The 26,117-nt window shown below is 43.6% G+C and overlaps 1 protein-coding gene across 1 annotated transcript in view; it reads right to left on the bottom strand.

The window, feature by feature from the left end:
• Nucleotides 1-25,677, bottom strand: part of ASH2L (ASH2 like, histone lysine methyltransferase complex subunit) — a 67,398-nt gene extending 41,721 nt beyond the window's left edge. Inside the window, exons 1-6 of the mRNA XM_068110072.2 lie at nt 25,447-25,677; nt 8,780-8,840; nt 3,997-4,169; nt 1,043-1,131; nt 736-830; nt 82-177 (exon numbers count right to left, since the gene is read on the bottom strand). Coding sequence (XP_067966173.2) covers nt 82-177; nt 736-830; nt 1,043-1,131; nt 3,997-4,169; nt 8,780-8,840; nt 25,447-25,463 — 531 coding nt within the window. The 5' untranslated portion in view covers nt 25,464-25,677. The remainder of the gene's footprint in view (nt 1-81; nt 178-735; nt 831-1,042; nt 1,132-3,996; nt 4,170-8,779; nt 8,841-25,446) is intronic.
• Nucleotides 25,678-26,117: the final 440 nt, after the last annotated feature.

Raw genomic sequence — 26,117 nt, 5'->3', positions numbered from 1 at the left:
ACTAATTTAAAAGATACTGGGTAAAGTAAAGCAGCTCTAACCAGACAAACTCAAAATAGTAAAGAAGACCAAGCCTCTCACCATAGTCTTTACAATGTTAGTTGGCCATGTCTGTTTGCTTGGTCGAGGCCGGGTCGTCAGACTCTCCCAGAACTGATCAATAAATGGGATAATGTCCTGCAATAGAGAGGAAAACTGAAGCCTGACTTTTGGCAACCAACTACTTAACGATACTACTGGAGGTACAAGAATGGCAAAATAAATTGGTGTGCTGCATACCTCACAGAGTTCCATTTTAGATTTATAACCAACGACAAGGGATGTTAAGAAAAGCACAACAGATGTGCTCCAAAAGTACTTTTTTGGAAACAATTGTGAGAACATTATTGAAAAATGTGCAAACAGACTAGTTGTAGTTGAGAAGATCTGTATTCAAAAATGAAAGCACCACCAACCATTACAGCCGTCTAAGCGAGGCCAGGCCCACCATTTTGACCATTGTGATACTCAAAGTGCACTTTTAAAACGATGATGACCTCTCCTTGTCCAGATTTATACAATGAACATCATTTCATTACGAGTGTAGAAACACGATTAACTGGCATAAAATAACAATACATTCGCTCATTATGTAACAGCTGCAAAACAAACATTTTCCTGCACTTCTGAAGGATTGAAGAGAAAGAAGGAACTCCTACACAATGAGGAATGCACTTTTCACAAAAGTCAACATACCTTGTCTTTTGAAAACATAGTTGTTGGGTGGTTGTCCTTGCACCGTGACCGCCATGTGAGATTTGCAAGTGTAGTCACACACATTTCTTTCAGATCTGTAGACAACATGTGATTGTTAATACAGTGTTCAAGGACAACAATACACCAATCAGAATTTCTCCCAGGATGGCAGACCCTCAATACGTCTACCCACGTCCACTGATCCGTGTACTTGCAAACAATCACCCATAGCCACAGCTACATCCAATTATGAAGTTGTTGCCAGTGACGTCTCTGAACTTTATATGTGATTTTGTGTTGAACTTACTAGCTTGTTTGCGCAGAAAATACGTGTTTCGAGTGTGATGGCAGCCATTGCAGTGAAACACGTAGTTGGTGATGAAAGGTAGACAGTTCCTGTGGGTTAAAAATATTTTTTTAAACCTGAATTGGTTGTCTCTCATTCACAACATTTTGCTTTTCTATTGTCCATATGCTGAACATTTTAATTTAGAGATATTGCAATGATTCAAAGAAAAGCTGGATTTATTTACAAGAGCTTACGACTAAATCCACCTCAAACAGAGGCAATAAAATATTTATTTTGAAACAAATATGACATTACATAATGAGTACAACAACAATGGATCATTCTGATGTGGATATAAAAGTAGCTGTTCCGTCTCAATTTATTTTGTAAATACTATGTATCCCACAGTATCGTATGAAAAGAGTAGGCCCTTGTGTGTCAGTGCCCTGGCTTTATTCTCCCATCTCGAGGTTAAATAGGATATGCGAGTTAAATTCCCCTGCCAATGGATACATTGGCATAAGCTAAGAACAAAAGGGGTGTGGACGTTACGTTATATTTGGTTTATGGTAAGAACGGGATGAGTACTTTTAAGATTAGCAAGTCGGTAAAATTAATCGGACATGGATATGGCCCAGGAATGATGGGCCAAACAGCCTTCTTGTACACATATATCCTTGTAATGCTACCATATTGCCAAATATCCCAAGATTATTGTCTCAAGTCATGCTATAAATACGTATAGAGAAGTCTGTTTGTTTGTGTGTATGCATGTTCGACTTGTGTGCAGTCCTAAACAGCTGAAATAAATGAGTTGAAAACTGGTGGTTGTACTCGGAGTGTGCCGGGAAGATGTTTAGCAGTTAAAAACAAATCATAGCACTAGGGTTCAGGGTGGGGGGAGCACCCCAATCCTATCTATGTAAACGTGTATCATGTAGAGCTGCCTGATATGAGGAGGTATTACAAGTTATAATAAAATACCCCAATACTCCAAGAAAATCATAAAAAGTGGAAGAATTATCATACTGTTATATCGTACCGTTTGTGTGTTTCCTCGACTTATACGCATTCCTGAACCGCTGAACGGATGAGATGAAGCTTCTGGTTGTACTCAGGGTTGCATGGGGAGCTAAAAAAAATTAATACTCCCAGAACTGGGAACATTTACGAGAACTGAACTGCTGGAAGGAATGAGTTGAAAACTGGTAGTTATACTGTGGTTGGTTTTAGTCTGTTACAAAAACAAACAAACATAGCCCCCAGGGCTCAGGGTTTGGGGAGAATGCCATCTCTCTATATATAAATGTATATCATATAACGCTACCTGGTGGAAGTCAGTAATACAAATCATAAATTACGCAATAAAAGTGAAATAGGTGGAGGAAGTATGGACAGGTTCTTTGCTAGTAGTTCAAAGACAGGATAGTTAAAAATGAAAACTAGAACAGCACTCAGTAGCGCACATTCCACTGCCAGGCTGAACAGTTTATGGTTTGTATCCCACTGATAGGCCAGATGTGCATCCAAATCTTAATCAAAATCGAATCGGCTTGTTCTTGTCACTTGCACAACTCATCCACCAAGTTTCATCCAAATCCATCTTTGTGAAAGCTGTGAAATATAATGCTCACAAACAAACAAACAGGGGTGAGTGAATACATAATGTCCATCCACTTTCGGTGGATAAGTCGGTAATTGTCTCCCAATTAATCTGTAAAAAGGAAAACTAAATTGGTCAGTCTGTCTGTGCGGTGTCCAACATGGAGCAACAGAGACCCAAATCTCTCTCCATCATGTCATGACACTGCAGGAGACCCACCTTTCTCTGCACCATGGTGTTACAGCTGCAAATTCCTCTTTATTGTGGCACTAACGAGACCCAAAAACACAAGCAACACAAAGAGCACAATTTTCAAACTCAGTACACTAACACCAAATCGAATCAAGGAGCATTATGTTATCATTTCCTTCAAAGTTAATTTTGCTTTTCATTTTTCCTTTTTCTCTGTCTCTACACTTTGTTTCTGTTTTCCTTACATTCACTTGTCTTACCCCTTCCCTTTTTGTAATGTCCTTATTTCCCCTTGACATTACATTCACATACATTTTGGTTTATTTCAACCGACCCCACATCACCCTCTTAATTATTTTTTTCATTTTACCCATTTTTTTATTCCTATTTTGATTTATTATTTTTCAGCTTATTCCAACTTTTTTTTTTAATTCCTCTTTCCTTTTTCAAAGAAATTCTCTTCTGCAGCAATTCCTTTGGGGTTCGAACCCTTAACACTATTCCTTGATTTAGATATATTTTCTTCCTTTGACCTGTGAAACCTGACATCCACATCCATCCCTGAGGTCACCCTGATCCCCTCCCCTCCATCCCACATTCCCACATATATATTGAGTGTTGACTATGATGTATTTAATGGCCCCAATTATTCACTGCTTCTTCTGGGTCACCCAGGGTAAGTTTTAAGCCCACGTTTTTCAAGAATCAGCAGGCCAGATCCGACGTTCAACTGAAGACGTCAGGAATTTGGAATTGAGCCAGTGTGCTGGCAATAACTCGCCTACTCTTCGCGAAGATCACTGTGGGACCTTCAACATCCACAAAATAATGTGAGCAGAGAGGACACCCAGTTTAATGTGGATCCGATGGCTGGCACACATTGATGCGTTTTATTACCTGTGAAACACCGGGGTGACAGTTTATCGCCGGATCGAGATTTTAACTCAGGCTAAACACCTCACAAGTGAGAATACGTGCCTTTAGGCAATCATATCACACACACACACACACACACACACACACACACACACACACACACACACACACACACACACACACACACACACCTTTTCCCCGCGATGATTAGCATATCTCTATCAACATTTGGTGACAAATCAATTATTGGATAGACTTTATGCCCCAGTGAACAGACCATTATACATTGCAATCTCCTTACCCAGTGTCTAGATTGAAGCTGTCAGCTTTGAACCACTTCAGGCAGGTGGCACACTGAAACTCTAGTGAGCCTAAATTCCTTGTGCCATCACCTCCATGATCCCCCTCTCCATCTCCAGCACCATCTTCACAGTCTCTCTCCCGCTCAGTGGGGCTTGCCTCAGAGGCACGCTCCTATGCAAACAAGTCAATAAATGGAAATGCAGACTGCTATATCACCCATCTATCTATAATTCCAGTAATCTCTGTGTGTGTGTGTGTGTCTGTGTGTGTGTCTGTGTGTTTGTTTGTCTGTGACCGCTGTTTCTCGACAACCACGGGTCCGATATACTTGAAACTTGCCAGGTATATTGCTGGGGACCTGAGGATGTGCCTTTTCAAGGTTTCATATTAATCGGAGAAGTAGTTACCGAGCTATGGCGATTTAGCCGTTCGCCGTTCGCTTTGGCTTTGCGAATGGACCAAACCATTTCATGTAAATAGAGGGGGGGGGGGGGGGGGGGGGGGGTTCTACCGTACTCGCAAGCCGTTCGCTTTGGCTTTGCGAATGGACCAAACCATTTCATGTAAATAGAGGGGGGGGATTGTCACCGTACTCGCAAGCCGTTCGCTTTGGCTTTGCGAATGGACCAAACCATTTCATGTAAATAGAGGGGGGGGGGGGGGATATAATTTTAGATATATATATAGTACGGGCATGCCCTAGTAAATCAAAACAGGATTAGAAACATCACAGTGGAACTGTTAGGTATAAAAATTAAGCACAGCAATGTTTACAAAATTTGATCTCATCCACCATGCCTTGATGTAATGCATTTGGCAGAAGGTTTTAAAACATTTGACAGACATTTACACTTCCGGGGGATGAAGTTCAGTGATGGCAAGTTGCACTGGAGCCTGCCCAAACATTACAGATAATGTTGGAGAGGAACATCATCTTCTGCAGTCAACCAATGCAGATTTGCCCCCATCATTAGCATTTTCACATTCTCATACGAAATGTGTATGCATGCACGAATCCACTGCTTCCAGCCAAGACACTAATTTCACCAAAGTTCAGCAAATTTTGAGAAGATGTGACCTTGGATTGGGTATTCTCATTGTGGGAGAACTGGAATCGAAGGAAGACGCAAAGCGCCCTTCCCTTTATATAAGGGATCGTTTCTCTGTATGCATCTTGAACATGGGAACTGAAAATTAGTTTCTCAGCTTCTACTGGACAAAATCGGCTGCAAATTTCAGAAATAAATGCTTTGTACATCGAGGTAATATGTTCCAAATTTCAGCAATGTCCATTTCCACATTCTGGAGTTTTATTTAGAAAACCCTCGAATTCACGTTGGTGTCCATCCATCCATCCTCCCAAAATGTATTGGCGCTCATATACATCGCAACTAGCTGAAACTTGGAATATGCATCGGCCAATATGTCTAATTAATGGCTTTCAAAACAAATTCCACCGAAGTGCCATAATTTTTGCTTTAAAATTAAATATATATATATATATATATATATATATATATATATATATATATACAAAAATAAATACCACATATAAAACGATACATACATAAACATAAAGGGGCACCAATTTGATTCATACAGCTGCATGAATAAGTAAATGCATTTTATTTGCCAGATGTAGGGCACCCCTTTATTTGAACTTTTTCCAGAGCAATACTTGGTTCCTCCTAAGAACACAAGGGTAGTCCAGCATGCACACGAGATATTTTGAATGTCCCTTATTTTCTATCGTCTGGGATTTTCCACAAGCCATGGCATGTCCCTTCTTTTCTATACTTTGCCACATGGAACATATCATATAATACCTCTTTGAGGTGGCAAAGAACGAGACGCTTCTGCCTTTGTTCTCATTAGCTTATGCCTGGGTTCGAGCTGTTTAGCATGAGACCATTGACATACTCTACTCTCTCACGTAGAATTTCCAGATTTTGGCCACTGTTTCTTTCCTCAAAGTTGTCCCAGTTATTGGATTGGGATAAGAAAGGTAGACCTTTTTTTTTTACTTGGAGCTGCTGAGCCATCCTCAACACATGCACTATTGCTCCAAATCTTCTGCTGCTCTTCAAAACGTCCAAGACATTGGCATAACTGTCAACACTTTGACCTTCTCACTTCCTATATCATAAAAGTTTAACTTCATCTTCAGTTAGTCCATCACTTTGTGGAAGTTCTTCACCTGTGCTTCTAAATCATACTCAGATTGGCAGCTCCTACAGCACAAAAAACTTCAGCTTCTCTGACACTCTATGTCAGATCTTATTTGCCTTCTCTTTGGATATTTCAATTGTGCTAGTTTCTTCACAAGCAGTGGTGGCACAAACAGCAATGTGAAGGATTCAGTGATGACTCATAATTCAAGTCCTTGTGAAGCTTCAATTACAGTACGAGCATGTTCAACATTCTTGTGTGTGACCTCAGATGACCCTGGTTCAATGGAATTACTTGATGTCTGGTCTCTGTTGCTGACTCTGTCCAAATATAAATGATCTTGACCCATCTGGAGGGTGCTTTGCCAGATCATTGGTAGAATGCATAAATGCTTTGGCCTAGTAATGATGTACAACTCCACATGGACCTCAATTGTTTTTTAAGATAGAAGATGCAATCAACCCATTAGCACATTTTAGAGAAAGTGACGAACTGTACCCCAATATGTATTAAGGTAAATTTTTACAAGTTGCCCATAATCGTTTTTTACATCAAACCTAAGTTTTTCTGATGTTTTTGGATGAAATTCATTCGAATTTGATATTCATTTCGGTGGCAAATGACTAATTTTTGAGATTATTTTGAGATTTGAGATTTATATTCGTATTTTCTCCGTTAATAATTTTTTGCCGCGATATTACTACATAGAAAAGTTGTCAGAAATGACAAGATATAATCCGATTCTGGGTCTGAAAATTGTGTACGAATTTATGGGCAACTTGTAAATAAAATACCTGTATTAACCCAAGCGTAGTTTTGTACATTCGTTTCTAAGCCTTTTGAGGCACCTTCGGTTTTGTTGACAACTACAGATCCACGAGCACACACACACACACACACACACACACACACACACACACACACACACACACACACACACACACACACACACACACACACACACACACACACACACACACACACACACACACACACACACACACACACACCACTTAGATTAAACAAACAAACTCACTGAGCTTGGGGGCAGTGCTGTCATTTCATAAAGGCACTACTCCGGGTGCCAATGATATCACAACAATGGAACCACTGTCTCACTGCACTCAGCAAGGGCATTCCCTAAGGAGGAATTCCCTCTTTCCAATGGTTGCCAACCAATGGGGATTGTCCGTGCTCCGATCCTTTTAATGCCGAATGTCAAGCAAGGAAGCAGCACATATATGCTTTTTATAAATGCATGCTATTAAAGTCTGGTTTAGGGCAGGAAATTTTGGATTTTTCCCATTGTGCCATGATGATGTGCTGAATCTTCTTTGAAAGACCGAAGGATCATTAATCACACTGCTTGAAAAGAACCAATCTGACACATTATACAGTGCTTTACACTTCACTGTAATGCACCTACTCTGCACATTTACACTTCACTGCAATGCACCTACTCTGCACCTTTACACTTTACTGTAATGCACCTACTCTGCACCTTTACACTTCACTTTAATGCACCGAGTGTGCTCAGTTTCCGCCAGACGTAGTGCTTTGCATTCAAGGCCAAATAGTTCAAATTTTATCTCTTCAGACCACATAATATTTTGCCTCATGCTTTCAGTCTACCATGTGCCTTTTTGCACACTCCAGGTGTGCCGTCATGTGCCTTTTTCTCAGGAGTGGCTTCCGTCTAGCCACTCTGTCATAAAGCCTATTTTTTGTGAAGTGCTGCAGAGACTGTTGGCTTTCCAGCAGGTTCTTCTATCTCAGCCAAGAAACTCTGTAGTTCTGTCAGCGTGGTCATTAGGTTCTTGGTCACTTTCCTGATCAATGCTCTTCTTGCCTGGTTGCTCAGTTTGGTCAGACGATCAACTCGAGGAAGGGTCTGGGTAGTTCCCTATTCTTTCCATGTCCTAATGATGGAGCTCATTGTGCTCTTGGGAACTTTCAACACTCAAGAAATAGTTTTTTACCCATCCCCAGATCTAAGCCTCATCACAATTCTATCTCGGAGTTTTATGGACAGTTCTTTGGACTTCATGGTAGAGTTCCTGTTCTGACAAGCACTGTCAACTGTGGGACATGATATAGAAAGGTGTGTTTCTTTTTGTGGGACCTTATATTTTGTAAAACAATTCCACGTTGACATTACGGGGTATTGTGTGTAGAAAAAAATTGGGGGATAAAAAAAAAAATCAGAGATAAAAAAATCTCAATTTAATTCATTTTTAATTCATGCTGTAACACAACAATTATGTGAACAAGGGGTGTGAATACTTTCTGAAGGCACTGTAGTTGGGTCAATAATCAAACCCAGAGGAGACAGCTCAAAGGTAAGTATGATACCCCTGCATCATCTCGTCGAATTGTTGAAATATATGCTTGGTTAACACATGTTCGTATCTCACTTGCATTAGCTCTACTAAATCAGTCAACTTCACTATTCCTCAATAAGCTAACGGTTAAAAATACTGCAACAAGTCTTCACACTCAAGTGACGTTATGTGCTGAAGAAATTGTTCAAGAAAAATTATTTTCCTCAAGGCTCCCCTGCAATGTAGTATCCAAATAGTGAATCTGTGCATAGAGGTGCAACAAAGACTCACCTGGTAACATGAACTCTCTTCCTCTCCTTGGTCATGCAATACCTGAGATGGAGGAGTAGTCCTACAATACAAATTGTACATTTGATGATATTGACACATTTGAAATGTGCATCAAATAGCCATGAAAAAAAGCAATAGAAAAATGATGAAAATAATAATTTTATAACTGTGCACATGTTTATGCCAATACTAAAATATATATACAGACTTGGCATTTAATATGGAATTTTTTTTTTTTCTTGACTTGGGTTTACTTTCTTAACTCAGTATATCAATCTGGTGAGTTTCTTTTACACTTTGGTGATTTATTTGTTAAAAGAACCATGTCACTGATTGTCTGTCGCAGCAAGAAGTCAACAACAGGATTATATCTCAGGTGGCGTGACAAAATGTACGGACAGGTGCATTTGATGATTGGCTTCACAGTCGGGTATACAAGGGTTGTTGCGTTCTGTATTGGTGGAAAACAACTGCTGCACGTCTCCAAAAGTTATTGCCACTTCCTCTGGAGATGGTCCGTCAACTCGACAATGCTATTTGTCATGGAGTGGTGGCTTTATGAAATTACGGCATGAAACAGCGTGCTATTGCTCGGCAGTATGGCATCACTCAAGGTCAGGTGTCAAAGATCCTGAAACGAAATGCTCAGAGAGGTGTCCCTACTCCAATACCGAGGCCAGGACGTCCCCACAGAACCACAAGGAGGGATGATCGCCAGCTGCACCGGTTAGTCCGCAATGGCCGTACCAAGTCAGCTAATCGGCTTAGGGCTGAGTGGCAGCAACTGACAAATGTGCCTGTATCCAGAAGGCTAATCAACCAACGACTGGTTCAAGCAGGCTATCGTGCCAGGCGCCCCCTGAGAAAGCCAAGCTTGACCAGACAACACCGTCAGCGCCGATTGCAGTGGGCCAGAGAGCACCGTCAATGGCATCCAGGACACTGGAATCACGTGATCTTCAGTGACGAGTCTAGATTTCTGGTCTATCGTCAAGATGGCCGTGTCCAAGTGCGCAGACAAGTGCATGAAGCCTACAACAAAGATTGTATAGTGCCGAGAGTCTAAGCTGGAGGTGGTGGGGTGACCGTTTGGGCTGCTTTTCATGCAGGGGGCAAAACTGACCTGGTTGTTCTGAATGGAAACCTGAACCAGTTCAAGTACAGGGCCATTCTGGAAGAAACATTGCTTCCATTTGCTCGTGCAGCCTTTCGAGGAAACTTTGTCTTCCAAGATGACAATGCACGGCCTCATCGTGCTCGCATGGTCCAACACTTTCTTGCTGACCGTGGTGTAGAGCATATGGAGTGGCCTGCCATGTCCCTGGATATGAATCCGATAGAGAACTTGTGGACAGAATTGACGCGTCAAATCGACAACTTGGACCAGCAGCCTGCCTCTGAACGTGAATTGCAGCAGGCTATTGTCACTGCATGGCAAGCGATTGCTGTCCAAACCTTGGCAAATCTCGTGAACAGCATGCCTCAACGTGTTCGTGCTCTCCTGAATGCTTGTGGGGGTTACACGAAGTACTGAACTGTAATTTTACTGTCCGTAATCCCAGTCGTAATTTAACTTTTGTTTTTGTTAAACAAAAAAATTGGCTAATGTGCAAAATGAAGAGATACTTCTGGAAAACGTACAGAAGTTTAACACAGTACTGTCCATGAATTGAGTTCGATATCAGTTTACATCACTTTCAAGGATCAATTTATTTGTTTCGAAATGTCAAATGTGGTTTTTGTTTCTTTTAAAGGTCACATTAACAAAATCTAGAATAATTTCAACATAATTCCAATGAACTTTTGGTTCTAAGACATCTTGAAAAGTAAGTTCACCCCCACAAAAAAATATTCCATATTAAATGCCAAATCTGTATATATATATATATATATATATATATATATATATATATATATATATATATATATATATATATATATATATATATATATATACTGTATATATAAAACACAGTTTGTGTGTGCGTGTGTGTGTGTGTGTAATGTTACCGATAGACTCCGAAACGGAGAGGCTCACGTGCTTGATATTTGGCATAGACATGGCCATTCAGCCTGGGACGAACATGGCTGAGACCATATTTGACGAGATCCATATTTTTTATTCATATTTACGTCAGCGCATTTCAGCGAAGTACCTGCTAATCTCAGCCGGTGCCAGAGCTCGCTGATTCGCTCAGAGCGATCACGTGATGTTCCATCCCGTCACACGTTTGCACGTAATTCAGGGCGAAAAGCGATTACGGTTTTTCACCTTTATGCGACCGTGTTTTGTGTCGATTTTGTGCGATATGAATTAAATTTTAATTCATATTTCGTGTTTACGAATTTGAATATGAAGGATTTCCCCTTTCCCCTTTCGATTTCGAATACGAATCGAATACGAGCTTGAGTCGAGAGAGCGAATGTACGGGTTGGGAATGTACGGGTCTCCCTTCCCCCGCCCGGCAACGCCGGGTACTTCTGCTAGGATCACGTGATGTTCTAACTTTGCCGCCATAATCTCACAGTTATGCGTTCGCATGTAATTCAGTTTTTTCACATTTCAGCGAGGAACATTGCCATTCACACCACATAGGTTTTTGGTCACTTTCATCTGATATTTGTGATTTATTTCAAACAAACTGAATTCCCATCTACACGGCCATGTATTCCTATTAACGTTATGTAAAGTACATAAATTGTGTGGATTACATCATTTCTGGATGTGATCAATTGCCAGTAACCATCTATATCCCTCCCCTCCCATTCCCTCCTCCCCTCCCCTCCCTCCCCTTCCCTCCTCCCCTCCCTCCCCTTCCCTCCTCCCCTCCCTTCCTCCCCTCCCCTCCCTCCCCTTCCCTCCTCCCCTCCCTTCCTCCCCTCCCTTTCCCCCCTCCCTCCTCCCCTCCCTTTCCTCCCCTCCCTTTCCTCCCCTCCCTTTCCCCCCCTCCCTTTCCCCCCTCCCTTTCCCCCCCTCCCTTTCCCCCCTCCCCCCCTCCCCTTCCCCCCTCCCCCCTCCCCCTACATTCTCCCTCTATGGGCGCAATCCATCCCGCATCCCATTTGGCTGTCCACTAGTCAAGTTAACACGAGGCAGGGCCTCGAAAGGTGAAGGAGGGTTGAGCTCGGCGCGGCAGCAGTGGGGACGGTAAGAATGAACCAGCCAATCAGAGCTCGAGCGGCATGGCATGAGAGGGCATGGTGAAGAGCGTCTGGTGAGTTCCAGAGGGTTCGAAGGGCGTGGCATATATAACCCGATGCGAAAAGCCCTCGGAAGGACTCGCAGAGGGAAGGACTCGCGGAGGGAAGGACTTGCAGAGAGGGAGCTTGATAAAACGACTTGGAGAGGATAAGCGCATTGTAAAGGACTCGCAGAGGGAAGGACTCACGGAGGAAAGGACTTGAGAGTTATCGAGGGAGGTGCGCTGAGCTGGTGCGGAGTTTATGAGAGGATTCTAAGGAGACGCGCTTGGAAAGGATCCTTCGCACTGTATGAACTTTGTTACGTGGAATACGTGGGCGCAGACAGGGCGTTGATAACTCACGCGGTTCGGCCAAAGCGAGTGAACGCGGCTGAGTAACCGCCAGCCGCGCAAAGTCCGCCCTCTACCGTTCGCACCGAGATTACCCGCTTTGTCCGAGCGACACGATACGAGTTCCTGCCTTCTCCTCCCTCCATCTTCACGGAACGTGCTCGGGACCGTGGAGAGCTGGACGGGGCCGATCCTGGACGACCAAGCCGGCGCGTTCGGCCTGAACAGCATCCTGCCCAATCTGCAATCCCCGAGTGAGTGTGAGTGAGACGGGCCCGTTTGTCCTGGGGTATTAAGTATAAGACTGTATAAGGATTGCTCTGTGTCTCTTCCTCCTGTGCTGTAAATACGTGCAATCATAATTAAACCAATTTGTTCTTCCTTTTCTTTCCAGTTCGATCGCCTTTGTGATTTCTCCATTGACTAAGCGTGGTACGAATAAGATCGCTCCAATCGGGTCTAGTAATTATAAATAGCGCGGATCACGTGTATGCAAACCGCTCGGCGTATCACCATCACACGTGGTTCGTGCGAGGCTTATTTCCTCGCTCCTAGGGCAGCGCAAGTACTTAGGTAACAGCGAATTTGGTCCCGAAACCCTATTTAGCGCTGTCCGGAAGGGACGTAAAAGGTCTCGGGTCGCGCCAGGTCAGTAAAGACAAGGGGATTAATCCCCCCTTAATAAGGGGAGAAGGCCGGCGGCAGATCCGCAACAATATGTATATGCACGGACCGCTTAACGAAACTGTAAAGCATTTATGGCTTGTTCAATACATGAACAAACTGAGCTTCCATCCTTCAGAGCTGTCATTGTGTTCCAACTCATTCGTGTTCTCCCTTTGGCTATTTCCTTCATCTTCATATAATGGTAAGAGTGGAATGTTTGACACACACACACACACACACACACACACACACACACACACACACACACACACACACACACACACACACACACACACACACACACACACACACACACACACACACACACATATATATATACACATACTGTATATATATATATATATATATATATATATATATATATTGCTGTGGATTTGAGAATTGTTTTTTTTTTTTTTGTATTGTAAGTGTAATGAATTGTTGTAAATATCACCCTCCGTGTGTAAAGGTCAAAGGTCGTCCTCCTAGTTACTCCATATACATACACGTAGCCAATCATATACCCTCTTAAATAGTTATCTCCTTATTCTATGTAGTTGAAGGCTCTGTTCCCACTAGTTGACACTGCATTGCATCAAATGGAAATAAGGTAGAATCCCCTTTCAATTGCCCCAGAACCTCCATTGCCAACCGCATTGCCAACCGCATTACCAACTACATTTGACTCCATTACGCACGTGGTCAGCCTGGCGAAGAAGGGGCGTTGCCCGCCCATCGTCATCCGATGGTGGAGCCAGGAAAGCCCTTGCCGACCAACCAATAGTCAGGTTCACTATGTCAATAAATTATATTTCGTTCAAAATCATGGTAGATTAGCAAACCTATACATTTTTGGAAAGGTTATAGCATAAGGAAACTAAAAATCAATGTTTACATTTGGAGAGATACCTGTATGGCGGCCATTTTGGATTTTCAAAATGGCCACTGTAAAATACATATTTTGTTCTATTTCTGCCTCTAATTACCCTAAAAACTTTTTAAAATATACTAAACCTATATTTTCAGGGACAAGGAATCCAATGAAAGTATCAAATTAGTGCTATGGGGAATGGTAAGACACGAATCAAAGGTTTTGAATTGCAAAATACTGTCTTTATATTCGCGATAAGTTGCATAATCAAATACATGTTATCATTTTGTACAGGCAGTTAATAACATCAAAATGTGTCACAATAATTCATATCACCAAACATACACAGGCAGTCAGCAAAATCATATATACACATGCAGTCAGTATAACTTCACATCTACACAGGCAGTCAATGACAAAATATACACAGGCAGTCAATGGCATCAAACATACACGATTACAGAATATGCCATTTAGAGTTCGTCATCACTGTCCTGTGTGTCGTATCCGACAATATAGTCCGCATTGTTTTCACAGTCCGTTCCACACAAGCAAAGGTCGGTCAAATTGATTGGCAAATCGAATTGGTCGAATGGTCGATCGAATCGAATTCGATGAATCGAATCGAATCGAATCGATCGAATTGGTCGAATGGTCGATCGAAGCGATTGGTTGAATGGTCGAATTGGTCGAATGGAATTGGTCGAATCGAATTGGTCGGAATTGGCAAATGTAAACATTGATTTTCAGATTTTCCATGTAATAACGTTTCCAAAAATGTATAGGTTTGCTAATCTACCATGATTTTGAACGAAAAAACATAGTGAACGTGACTACAAGGATGAGTGGGTATGGCTCAAGAGGGCGGGGTTATAAAACCCATTGCATCAGCCCCCACCGAGAGAGATGCGTAAGAGGCCAGACGAGAGAGAGAGTTCTGAGGGAGGTGCGCTGGGCGAGAGGCAGATTCTGTGGAGTGTAAAGAGAACTTCGGAGACGCGGGAGGCGGAGGACGAATAAAGCAAGCTGCCGGTGTGAAGCCGAATACGTGGAGCTGCCGGCTCCTCGTTGCCAGCCCGGAGCGGAGCTGTTTCCCGGGATTTTCGCCTCGACCCCAAAAGCGTGGACCGGAGCGCACGCTGGGAGCCGGACCTCGACGCCTACCATCTGCCTGGCCCTTTCTCTGCCTTCCCAATCATCGATCCCTGGCATCCATCTACCCCTATTCGTGTGAGCAAGTTCGTTCTGTCTGTCTTGTCCCTGGGTATAAGTTAAGCCTGTTTAGATAAGCTAGTGTTGCACTGTGTCTTCTGGTTCTTCCTCCTTCTGTCAATTATTTTATTATCCTTCCTTCTCCTTGGTTTCTTTAATTGTGTAAATAGTTAGTAAATAAATCATATTTGTATTTCCTACCTTTGTTCTTCTTCTTCTTCATGCTCGTCCGGTTGCTTTAGTGGTTTCCCTCATTGAATACCTGTGGCACGATTTGGCCAACGTTAAGGATCGGGTCAGTCCTTGTTAATAGTTCGTGTCGCGGTTGCTAAACCGCTCGGCAATTGCCATCTGTCCGCGGTCGCGAACGGGGTTGCGCTCCTGCCTCTCCGGAGGGAGCTGTGCAGCGTCAGGACTCACGTCGGTCAGTCACGAACAAGGGGACTAATCCCCCCTTCTTAAGGGGAAGAAGGCCGACGTAGAGATCCGCAACAATATATATTGTTGCGGTTGTAAGAAATAAAGATAACCCCCCTCTTAGTTAGTTGCACCACAACATGTAGCCTCGCTTAGTTCAGTTATGTCTTGTCTTATTAAATGTTAAGCATAATCTCCTTTCCTGTGTTAGTATGCGTTGTAGCAGGCAAGTAAGTGTAGGCTTCGTTGTTCTTTGGGCTGGAATACCATGTGCTAGGGCCTGGAACAAGTCTGGGAGGCTCGAGGGAGGAGCTACAGGGGAGTGGCCGGTAAGCGGCAGGCAGCCAATGGAAGCTCAAGGGGCGTGGCTAACAACGGCAGCCAGGGAAGGGGCTTGGGACATTCTAATGGGACTCTGGGTGGGGCTATAAAACCCTGCCCCGGGCCCCCGAAGAAGGGTCGAGACAAAAGAGGTGTGTCAATATAGCGCTCTGTGATGGAGTCTCTCCTCCGTGGCCAAGCTCCCAGCGCGCTGTCTGTCTCTGAGCTCTCTGTCCCGGGATTCTGAAGGACTGTGTGTGTGATCGAAAGCACGAACTCTTTGTAGTCTGCGTTCTGCCTGTTATAAGCGCTTTCAAGGACGATCTCTCCCGGGGCCCGAGGCTCCACGATCTCCCTGCCTGAGCTCCCTGCACACGTGCCACGAACACCTCGAGGGACACGTCCGGCGAGCTGATCGGAGCGAACGGCGCCAAGGCCGCATTTTGAGCACGTCCTTCTCCTTCCTTCCTTTCCCCGCGTGAGTGAAAGGGCCCTTGTCTGGGGATAAGTTAAGGACGTTAAGTTTCTGCTCTGTGTCTCTTTGCCCTGATCATTTGTATAAATTGTATAATAAACCTGTGTTCTTTCCTTCCATTTGGCCGTTCACGTCATTTCCCACTATTGGCTTCGCATTGTACGAATAAAACCGCTCAATCGGGTTCAATAGGAATTAACGGCACGAGTCATGTGACACGCAAACCGCTCGGGCATATCAGACCAGCGTGACTCGTGCGAGGTCCAGTCCCCGTTCTCCTGGCGGCGTGTGTATAGAAGGTACGTGGGGATTCGACCCGATACCCTTCAGCACGCTCGCTACGGGGTTGGCGGCTGGAATTGCTCCGCAATCCGCCCCACGGGTGTAAAGTGGGTAGCGGCCTCGTGGACTCAAAGGCCTGAGGGGGAAAAGGGTTTAACCCCCCCTCTGTACGTCGACGGGCGTGAGATCCACAACAATATATATTCACACACATACACACACACCCATATATATATATATATATATATATATATATATATATATATATATATATATATATATATATATATATATATATATATATATATATATATATATATATATATATATACACAGACTTGGCATTTAATATGGGATTTTATTTTTTTCTTGACTTGGGTTTACTTTCTGAACTCGGTATATCAATCTGGTGAGTTTATTTTACGCTTCGGTGATTTCTTTGTTAAAAGAACCATGTCACTGATTGTCTGTCGCAGCAAGAAGTCAATAACAGGATTAATATCACAGGTGGCGTGACAAAATGGACGGACAGGTACATTTGACGATTGGCTTCACAATCGGGTATATAAGGGTTGTTGCATTCTGTATTAGTGGAAACAACTGCTGCACGTCTACAAAAGTTATTGCCGCTTCCCCTGGAGATGGTTCGTCAGCTCGGCAATGCTGTTTGTCATTTAGTGGTGGCTTTACGAAATTCCGGCATGAAACAGCGTGCTATTGCTCAGCAGTATGGCATCACTCAAGGTCAGGTGTCAAAGATCCTGAAACGAAATGCTCAGAGGGGTGTTCCTACTCCAATACTGAGGCCAGGACGTCCCCGCAGAACCACAAGGAGGGACGATCGCCAGCTGCACCGGTTAGTCCGCAATGGCCTTACCAAGTCAGCTAATCGGCTTAGGGCTGAGTGGCAGGAACTGACAAATGTGCCTGTATCCAGAAGGCTAGTCAACCAACGACTGGTTCAAGCAGGCTATCGTGCCAAGCGTCCCCTGAGAAACACACGTCTGACAAGACAACACCGCCAGTGCCGATTGCAGTGGGCCAGAGAGCACCGTCAATGGTAGCCAGGACACTGGAATCATGTGATCTTCAGTGATGAGTATAGATTTCTGGTCTATCGTCAAGATGGCCACGTCCGAGTGCGCAGACAAGTGCATGAAGCCTACATCGAAGATTGTATAGTGCCAAGAGTCCAAGCTGGAGGTGGTCGGGTGACCGTTTGGGCTGCTTTTCATGCAGGGGGCAAAACTGACCTGGTTGTTCTGAATGGAAACCTGAACCAGTTCAAGCACATGGCCATTCTGGAAGAAACATGGCTTCCATTTGTTCGTGCAGCCTTTCGAGGAAACTTTGTCTTCCAAGATGACAATGCACGGCCTCATCGTGCTCGCATGATCCAACACTTTCTTGCTGACCGTGGTGTAGAGCATATGGAGTGGCCTGCCATGTCCCCGGATATGAATCCGATAGAGAACTTGTGGGCAGAATTAACGCGTCAAATCGACAACTTGGACCAGCAGCCTGCCTCTGTGCGTGAATTGCAGCAGGCTATTGTCACTGCATGGCAAGCGATTCCTGTCCAAACCTTGGCAAATCTCGTGAACAGCATGCCTCAACGTGTACGTGCTCTCCTGAATGCTCGTGGGGGTTACACGAAGTACTGAACTGTAATTTTACTGTCCGTAATCCCAGTCGTAATTTAACTTTTGTTTTTGTTAAAAAACATTTTGGCTAATGTGCAAAATATAAAGATACTTCTGGAAAACGCACAGAAGTTTAACACAGTACTGTCCATGAATTGAGTTCGATATCAGTTTACATCACTTTCAAGGATCAATTTATTTGCTTCGAAATGTCAAATGTGGTTTTTGTTTCTTTTAAAGGTCACATTAACAAAATCTAGAATAATTTCAACATAATTCCAATGAACTTTTGGTTCTAAATCATCTTGAAAAGTAAGTTCACCCCCACAAAAAAAATATTCCATATTAAATGCCAAGTCTGTGTGTATATATATGTATATATATATATATATATATATATATATATATATATATATTTACACACACACACACACACACACACACACACACACACACACACACACACACACACACACACACACACACACACACACACACACACACACACACACACACACACACACACACACACACACACACACACACACACACGTTTAAAGTGTACGTGCACATATATATATATAAAACACAGTTTGTGTGTGCGTGTGTGTATGTAATGTTACCGATAGACTCCTAAACGGAGAGGCTCACGTACTTGATATTTGGCACAGACATGGCCATTGAGCCTGGGACGAACATGGCCGACCTAAAAATTTATTTCATAATATGCTTTTACTATATTTTTATCTCAGCGCGAAATATTATGACCGGAATCTGACCGGTCGCAGAGCAGCGCGCTGATTCGCTCAGAGCGATCACGTGATGTTCCCTGCCGCCATTAACTCAGTTACGTGTTCGCACGTATTTCAGAGCGAAAAGCAATTGCCTTTTTTCACATTTAAGCGACGAACATTGCCATTCACACCACATAGGTTTTTTTCCCTTTCATCTTTAGATTCATATTTTTTGCCATAACGTAGCGCATTATGGCTCTCTCGAGCTCGAGTTAGCCAATCACCTGGGAGCATGAGGCCACGTTGGCCACGCCCACGACAGGACGCAGAGTTGCAATCGATCGCTCAGAGCGATCACGTGATGTTCCTTGCCGCGCGACTATCTATATATATCACTCAGATCCCTCACAATCGACCACCTCCTCCTGCAATACTAAATATCACTCAGATCCCTCACAATCGACCACCACCCCCTCCTACAATACTAAATATCACCCAGATCCCTTGGAATCGACCACCACCTCCTCCTCCTCCTGCAATACTAAATATCACTCAGATCCCTCACAATCGACCACCACCACCTCCTACAATACTAAATATCACTCAGATCCCTCACAATCGACCAACACCACCTCCTACAATACTAAATATCACTCAGATCCCTCACAATCGACCACCACCCCCTCCTACAATACTAAATATCACTCAGATCCCTCACAATCGACCACCACCCCCTCCTACAATACTAAATATCACCCAGATCCCTTGGAATCGACCACCACCCCCTCCTACAATACTAAATATCACTCAGATCCCTCACAATCGACCACCACCACCTCCTACAATACTAAATATCACTCAGATCCCTCACAATCGACCACCACCCCCTCCTACAATACTAAATATCACTCAGATCCCTCACAATCGACCACCACCCCCTCCTACAATACTAAATATCACTCAGATCCCTCACAATCGACCACCACCCCCTCCTACAATACTAAATATCACCCAGATCCCTTGGAATCGACCACCACCCCCTCCTACAATACTAAATATCACTCAGATCCCTTGGAATCGACCACCACCTCCTCCTGCAATACTAAATATCACCCAGATCCCTTGGAATCGACCACCACCTCCTCCTGCAATACTAAATATCACCCAGATCCCTTGGAATCGACCACCACCCCCTCCTACAATACTATATATCACTCAGATCCCTTGGAATCGACCACCACCCCCTCCTACAATACTATATATCACTCAGATCCCTTGGAATCGACCACCACCTCCTCCTACAATACTAAATATCACCCAGATCCCTTGGAATCGACCACCACCCCCTCCTACAATACTATATATCACTCAGATCCCTTGGAGTCGACCACCACCTCCTCCTGCAATCTATATATACTAGGGCATGCCCGTACTATATATATATCTAAAATTATATCCCCCCCCCTCTATTTACATGAAATGGTTTGGTCCAAAGCGAACGGCTTGCGAGTACGGTGACAATCCCCCCCCTCTATTTACATGAAATGGTTTGGTCCAAAGCGAACGGCTTGCGAGTACGGTGACAATCCCCCCCCTCTATTTACATGAAATGGTTTGGTCCAAAGCGAACGGCTTGCGGAGTTTGGTAAAGAAATCGCCATCGCGTGCACAAACGCGCAGGAAAGCGAATGAATCGCAAATTAGTTTTAATTAGTTTTAAAACATAGTTTAACGGCAACATAGTTTGCCAACGTGAAATAAATGAATACGCTCTCAAATGTGCCGTCCGAGGCAGAGTCTGTTCGCCACGTTCGGCACACGTGATAGCTCGCTGCTCTCTGATTGGTTGAATCGTTTTTTGGACATAGCTCGGTAACTACTTCTCCGATTAATATGAAACCTTGAAAAGGCACATCCTCGGGTCCCCAGCAATATACCTGGCAAGTTTCAAGTATATCGGACCCGTGGTTGTCGAGAAACAGCGGTCACAGACATACATACATACATACATACATACATACATACATACATACATAACTGGAATTATAGATAGATATAAAACACAGTGTGTGTGTGTGTGTGTGTGTGTGTGTGTGTGTGTGTGTAATGTTACCGATAGACTCCTAAACGGAGGCTTACGTGCTTGATATTTGACATAGACATGGCCATTGAGCGTGGGACGAACATGGCCAAACTCAAAATATTTGACGATCCATATTTTTTATTCATATTTACCTCAGCGCATTTCAGCGCACGGAATCAACGGAATCAGAGCAGGTGGGTGCTGATTCACTCAGAGCGATCACGTGATGACGCAATGACGCTATGAACGATATGACGCTATGAAAACTATGACGCTATGAAAAAAAAAAAAATCGCTATGACGCTATGACGCTATGAAAAAAAAAATCGCTATGATGCTATGAAACGCTATGAACGATATGACGCTATGAAAAAAAAATCGCTATGACGCTATGAAACAAAATATCGCTCGCTTTGCCAAGAGGCTCGCTCCCCCCCACCCCCGTTCCCCTCCCCTCCCCCACCCCTCCCCCGCCCGGCAATGCCAGGTACTTCTGCTAGTAACTAATAAAATAAAAACGAAGAAATATCTCTCGGTAATTTCCTGAAACATATTTTACTTCCGGATAATAATGATGAATGAAATAAGAACGAAGAAATATATGTCGGCATCATTGTTGACGTTTTTGTGACGACTGTCATCAAACGGAAAAGTAATATGTCTTAACGGAAAAGAAAAAGCGAATTTTTCAGATATATGTCGACATTTTGAGCTATTTGGGCGGTGTATGATCATCGCCATGCGATTTTTTATATATCTTGGCATTTTCCTGTGTGTGCGTGAATTTTTCTCAATTATTTCTGACACCGAGTCTAAAACCATCGATAAAAATGAAATCATATGGTGAGTTAGATTGGAGATAAAGGCGTGAGAGAGACTCAATGGCCTTGAAATTACAGGCCTTTGAGAATTCATTTCGTTATATAAACGGAAACTTTCATGCGATTTTATTCCCGTTTTTTTCCACCGAGTCTAATAACTATGTTAGCGACTGTGAAAAATGAAATTATATATCGAATTAGAGTTGAAATAAAACTGTGAGAGAGAAAGCAAGACAGCACGGGCCTAACTAAACAGGCCTCAAAGTGATGCGAGTTAATAAAATGGTGGATATTTGTTTATGAAGCCACTCCCAGAATGGGTGGAGCTACTCTCTAAACGGAGTAAGCCACACCCCTGGACAGACAGACAGAATCACCTACGGCTATTATAATATAGATACATGTATATATACCGTAAATTTCGGACCATTGAGCGCATCGTTATATAAGCCGCATGCCCTAAATTTAAAAAAAATCTGGAATTTAAACACACACAAGCCGCAACCATGTCACCACCCAACCTGTGCACCAAGTGTCGGCTGAATCCCTTCATAACCTTCTGAGATATCGTACACACAGAAAAAACAGACAGACAGTGGTGAAAACAACCGCTGTCCTCCTTTGGTGGCGGAAGCAATAAATGCCTTTTGCTTGTCTTAAGAGTACTCGTTATCTCACAACTGAACCACCTTGGTCTCTTTCTGCCTCCAGCTTTACTCTTCACTGTGACATACCTACTCTGCACTTCACTGTAATGCACCTACTCTGCACCTTTATACTTCACTGTATCACACCCACTCTGCACCTTTACACTTCAATGTAATGTACCTACTCTGCACCTTTACACTTCATTGTAAAATACCTACTCTGCACCTTTAGACTTCACTGTGACATACCTACTCTGCACCTTTGCACTTCACTGTAACGCACCTACTCTGCACCTTTACACTTCACTGTAATGCACCTACTCTGCACCGTTATACTTCACTGTATCACACCCACTCTGCACCTTTACACTTCACTGTAACATACCTACTCTGCACCTTTACACTTCATTGTAAAATACCTACTCTGCACCCTTACACTTCACTGTAACGTACCTACTCTGCACGTCACTGTAATGCACCTACTCTGCAGCTTTATACTTCACTGTATCACACCCACTCTGCACCTTTACACTTCACTGTAACATACCTACTCTGCACCTTTACACTTCATTGTAAAATACCTACTCTGCACCTTTAGACTTCACTGTGACATACCTACTCTGCACCTTTGCACTTCACTGTAACGCACCTACTCTGCACCTTTACACTTCACTGTAATGCACCTACTCTGCACCGTTATACTTCACTGTATCACACCCACTCTGCACCTTTACACTTCACTGTAACATACCTACTCTGCACCTTTACACTTCATTGTAAAATACCTACTCTGCACCCTTACACTTCACTGTAACGTACCTACTCTGCACATCACTGTAATGCACCTACTCTGCACCTTTATACTTCACTGTATCACACCCACTCTGCACCTTTACACTTCACTGTAACATACCTACTCTGCACCTTTACACTTCATTGTAAAATACCTACTCTGCACCTTTAGACTTCACTGTGACATACCTACTCTGCACCTTTGCACTTCACTGTAACGCACCTACTCTGCACCTTTACACTTCACTGTAATGCACCTACTCTGCACCGTTATACTTCACTGTATCACACCCACTCTGCACCTTTACACTTCACTGTAACATACCTACTCTGCACCTTTACACTTCATTGTAAAATACCTACTCTGCACCCTTACACTTCACTGTAACGTACCTACTCTGCACGTCACTGTAATGCACCTACTCTGCACCTTTATACTTCACTGTATCACACCCACTCTGCACCTTTACACTTCACTGTAACATACCTACTCTGCACCTTTACACTTCATTGTAAAATACCGACTCTCCACTTTCACACTTCACTGTAACGTACCTACTCTGCACCTTTGCACTTCACTGTAATGCACCTACACTGCACCTTTACACTTCACTGTAACGTACCTACTCTGCACCTTTAGACTTCATTGTAAAATACCTTCTCTGCACTTCACTGCAATGCACCTACTCTGCACATTTGCAGTTCACTGTAACGCACCTACTCTGCACCTTTGCACTTCACTGTAACGCACCTACTCTGCACCTTTGCACTTCACTGTAACGCACCTACTCTGCACCTTTGCACTTCACTGTAACGCACCTACTCTGCACCTTTGCACTTCACTGTAACGCACCTACTCTGCACCTTTGCACTTCACTGTAACGCACCTACTCTGCACCTTTGCACTTCACTGTAACGCACCTACTCTGCACCTTTGCACTTCACTGTAACGCACCTACTCTGCACCTTTGCACTTCACTGTAACGCACCTACTCTGCACCTTTGCACTTCACTGTAACGCACCTACTCTGCACCTTTGCACTTCACTGTAACGCACCTACTCTGCACCTTTGCACTTCACTGTAACGCACCTACTCTGCACCTTTGCACTTCACTGTAACGCACCTACTCTGCACCTTTGCACTTCACTGTAACGCACCTACTCTGCACCTTTGCACTTCACTGTAACGCACCTACTCTGCACCTTTGCACTTCACTGTAACGCACCTACTCTGCACCTTTGCACTTCACTGTAACGCACCTACTCTGCACCTTTGCACTTCACTGTAACGCACCTACTCTGCACCCTTGCACTTCACTGTAACGCACCTACTCTGCACCTTTTCACTTCACTGTAACGCACCTACTCTGCACCTTTGCACGTCACTGTAACGCACCTACTCTGCACCTTTGCACTTCACTGTAACGTACCTACTCTGCACCTTTGCACTTCACTGTAACGCACCTACTCTGCACCTTTTCACTTCACTGTAACGCACCTACTCTGCACCTTTGCACGTCACGGTAACGCACCTACTCTGCACCTTTGCACTTCACTGTAACGTACCTACTCTGCACCTTTGCACTTCACTGTAACGCACCTACTCTGCAACTTTGCACTTCACTGTAACGCACCTACTCTGCACCTTTGCACGTCACTGTAACATACCTACTCAGTACTCTGCACCTTTGCACTTCACTGTAACATACCTACTCTGCACCTTTGCACTTCACTGTAAGTGTAACGTACCTACTCTGTACCTTCCCGAACAGCCTTCCTTACCCTGGAATCCCGAACTCCACATTTCAACAATAGTCAATATAGTTATAGTAACACACGACACATTACATTATATTGTGGTCACTTGTCCCTCATGTTCTCCACCCTAAAAGTAAAAGTAAAATGCATTTGTCATCAACATTTTGGTGAAAGCGCCACACACGCAATTATCAAATAATTAATGATGTCAAACGCCAATTATATTAATGATAAAGCAAAAGGCAAGTTAACGTTTGATTACGCCGATTGGTTGTACAACTGTGACAGCTGAATATTGATACCGATCGATCCTAGCACTGCACATTCAAACTGTGGTCTCACAACTCATGCTTCACGATACAGTACAGTACAGTATATTATATTAAATAAGTCTCCATAAGTTCAACTCACCGCATTGTTTCTGCCATCGCTATGGAGATCTCGCGAGATGTTGGTTGATCATTCCAAACATCGTTGGTCACTCCATTAGTTGTGTCAGTTTCACCTTGATTCCAATTTTCAGGTTATCACTATTATAATGTCGGTACCAAACCGCCTGCACTCCGAGAAATATTAATTGGGAGTATAAAATAGAGTTGGGTGATTAAACCTATTCCCCGAAGCCTGCCGTGGCACCGCCCCAACCTCACATCGCCAGCCAGCTTCCAACAAACCGCCTTACTTCCGGTAACCATTTAAGCCGCCTTAGACTTCGTCGCATTCAAAAAGATTGGTTCATATTTATTCAAGTCGACTGTCACAGAGGATGTCATTTAAACGTGCATTTCATACTTTTATTGTTACTTCCTCTTTATATCAAAATTGTTGAAAATCTACAAATATGTAAAACCCTCCCACCTCCCCCAAATGTACAATGGTAGGGTCCATAGGCATCGAAAAGCATGGCATGGAGCTCCTCCCCTCCTACTTCTGGCTCCCCAATCCCCATTTACTAATATTTATTTCCCTTAAAGGTGGGCGCGATTCGGAAAATTTTAAGTCCGCTTACCGCTTATCCGCTCCGCCAGCCCGTGTAGTCCGATTCGCTTATCCGCTTCAGCGGCCGAAAATCTTAGGCCGCT

The sequence above is a fragment of the Myxine glutinosa genome, chromosome 3, assembly GCF_964187855.1.
Source record: "Myxine glutinosa chromosome 3, kmMyxGlut1.1, whole genome shotgun sequence".
Lineage (NCBI taxonomy): Eukaryota > Metazoa > Chordata > Myxini > Myxiniformes > Myxinidae > Myxine > Myxine glutinosa.
This window is presented reverse-complemented; position numbering and strand designations above follow the sequence as displayed.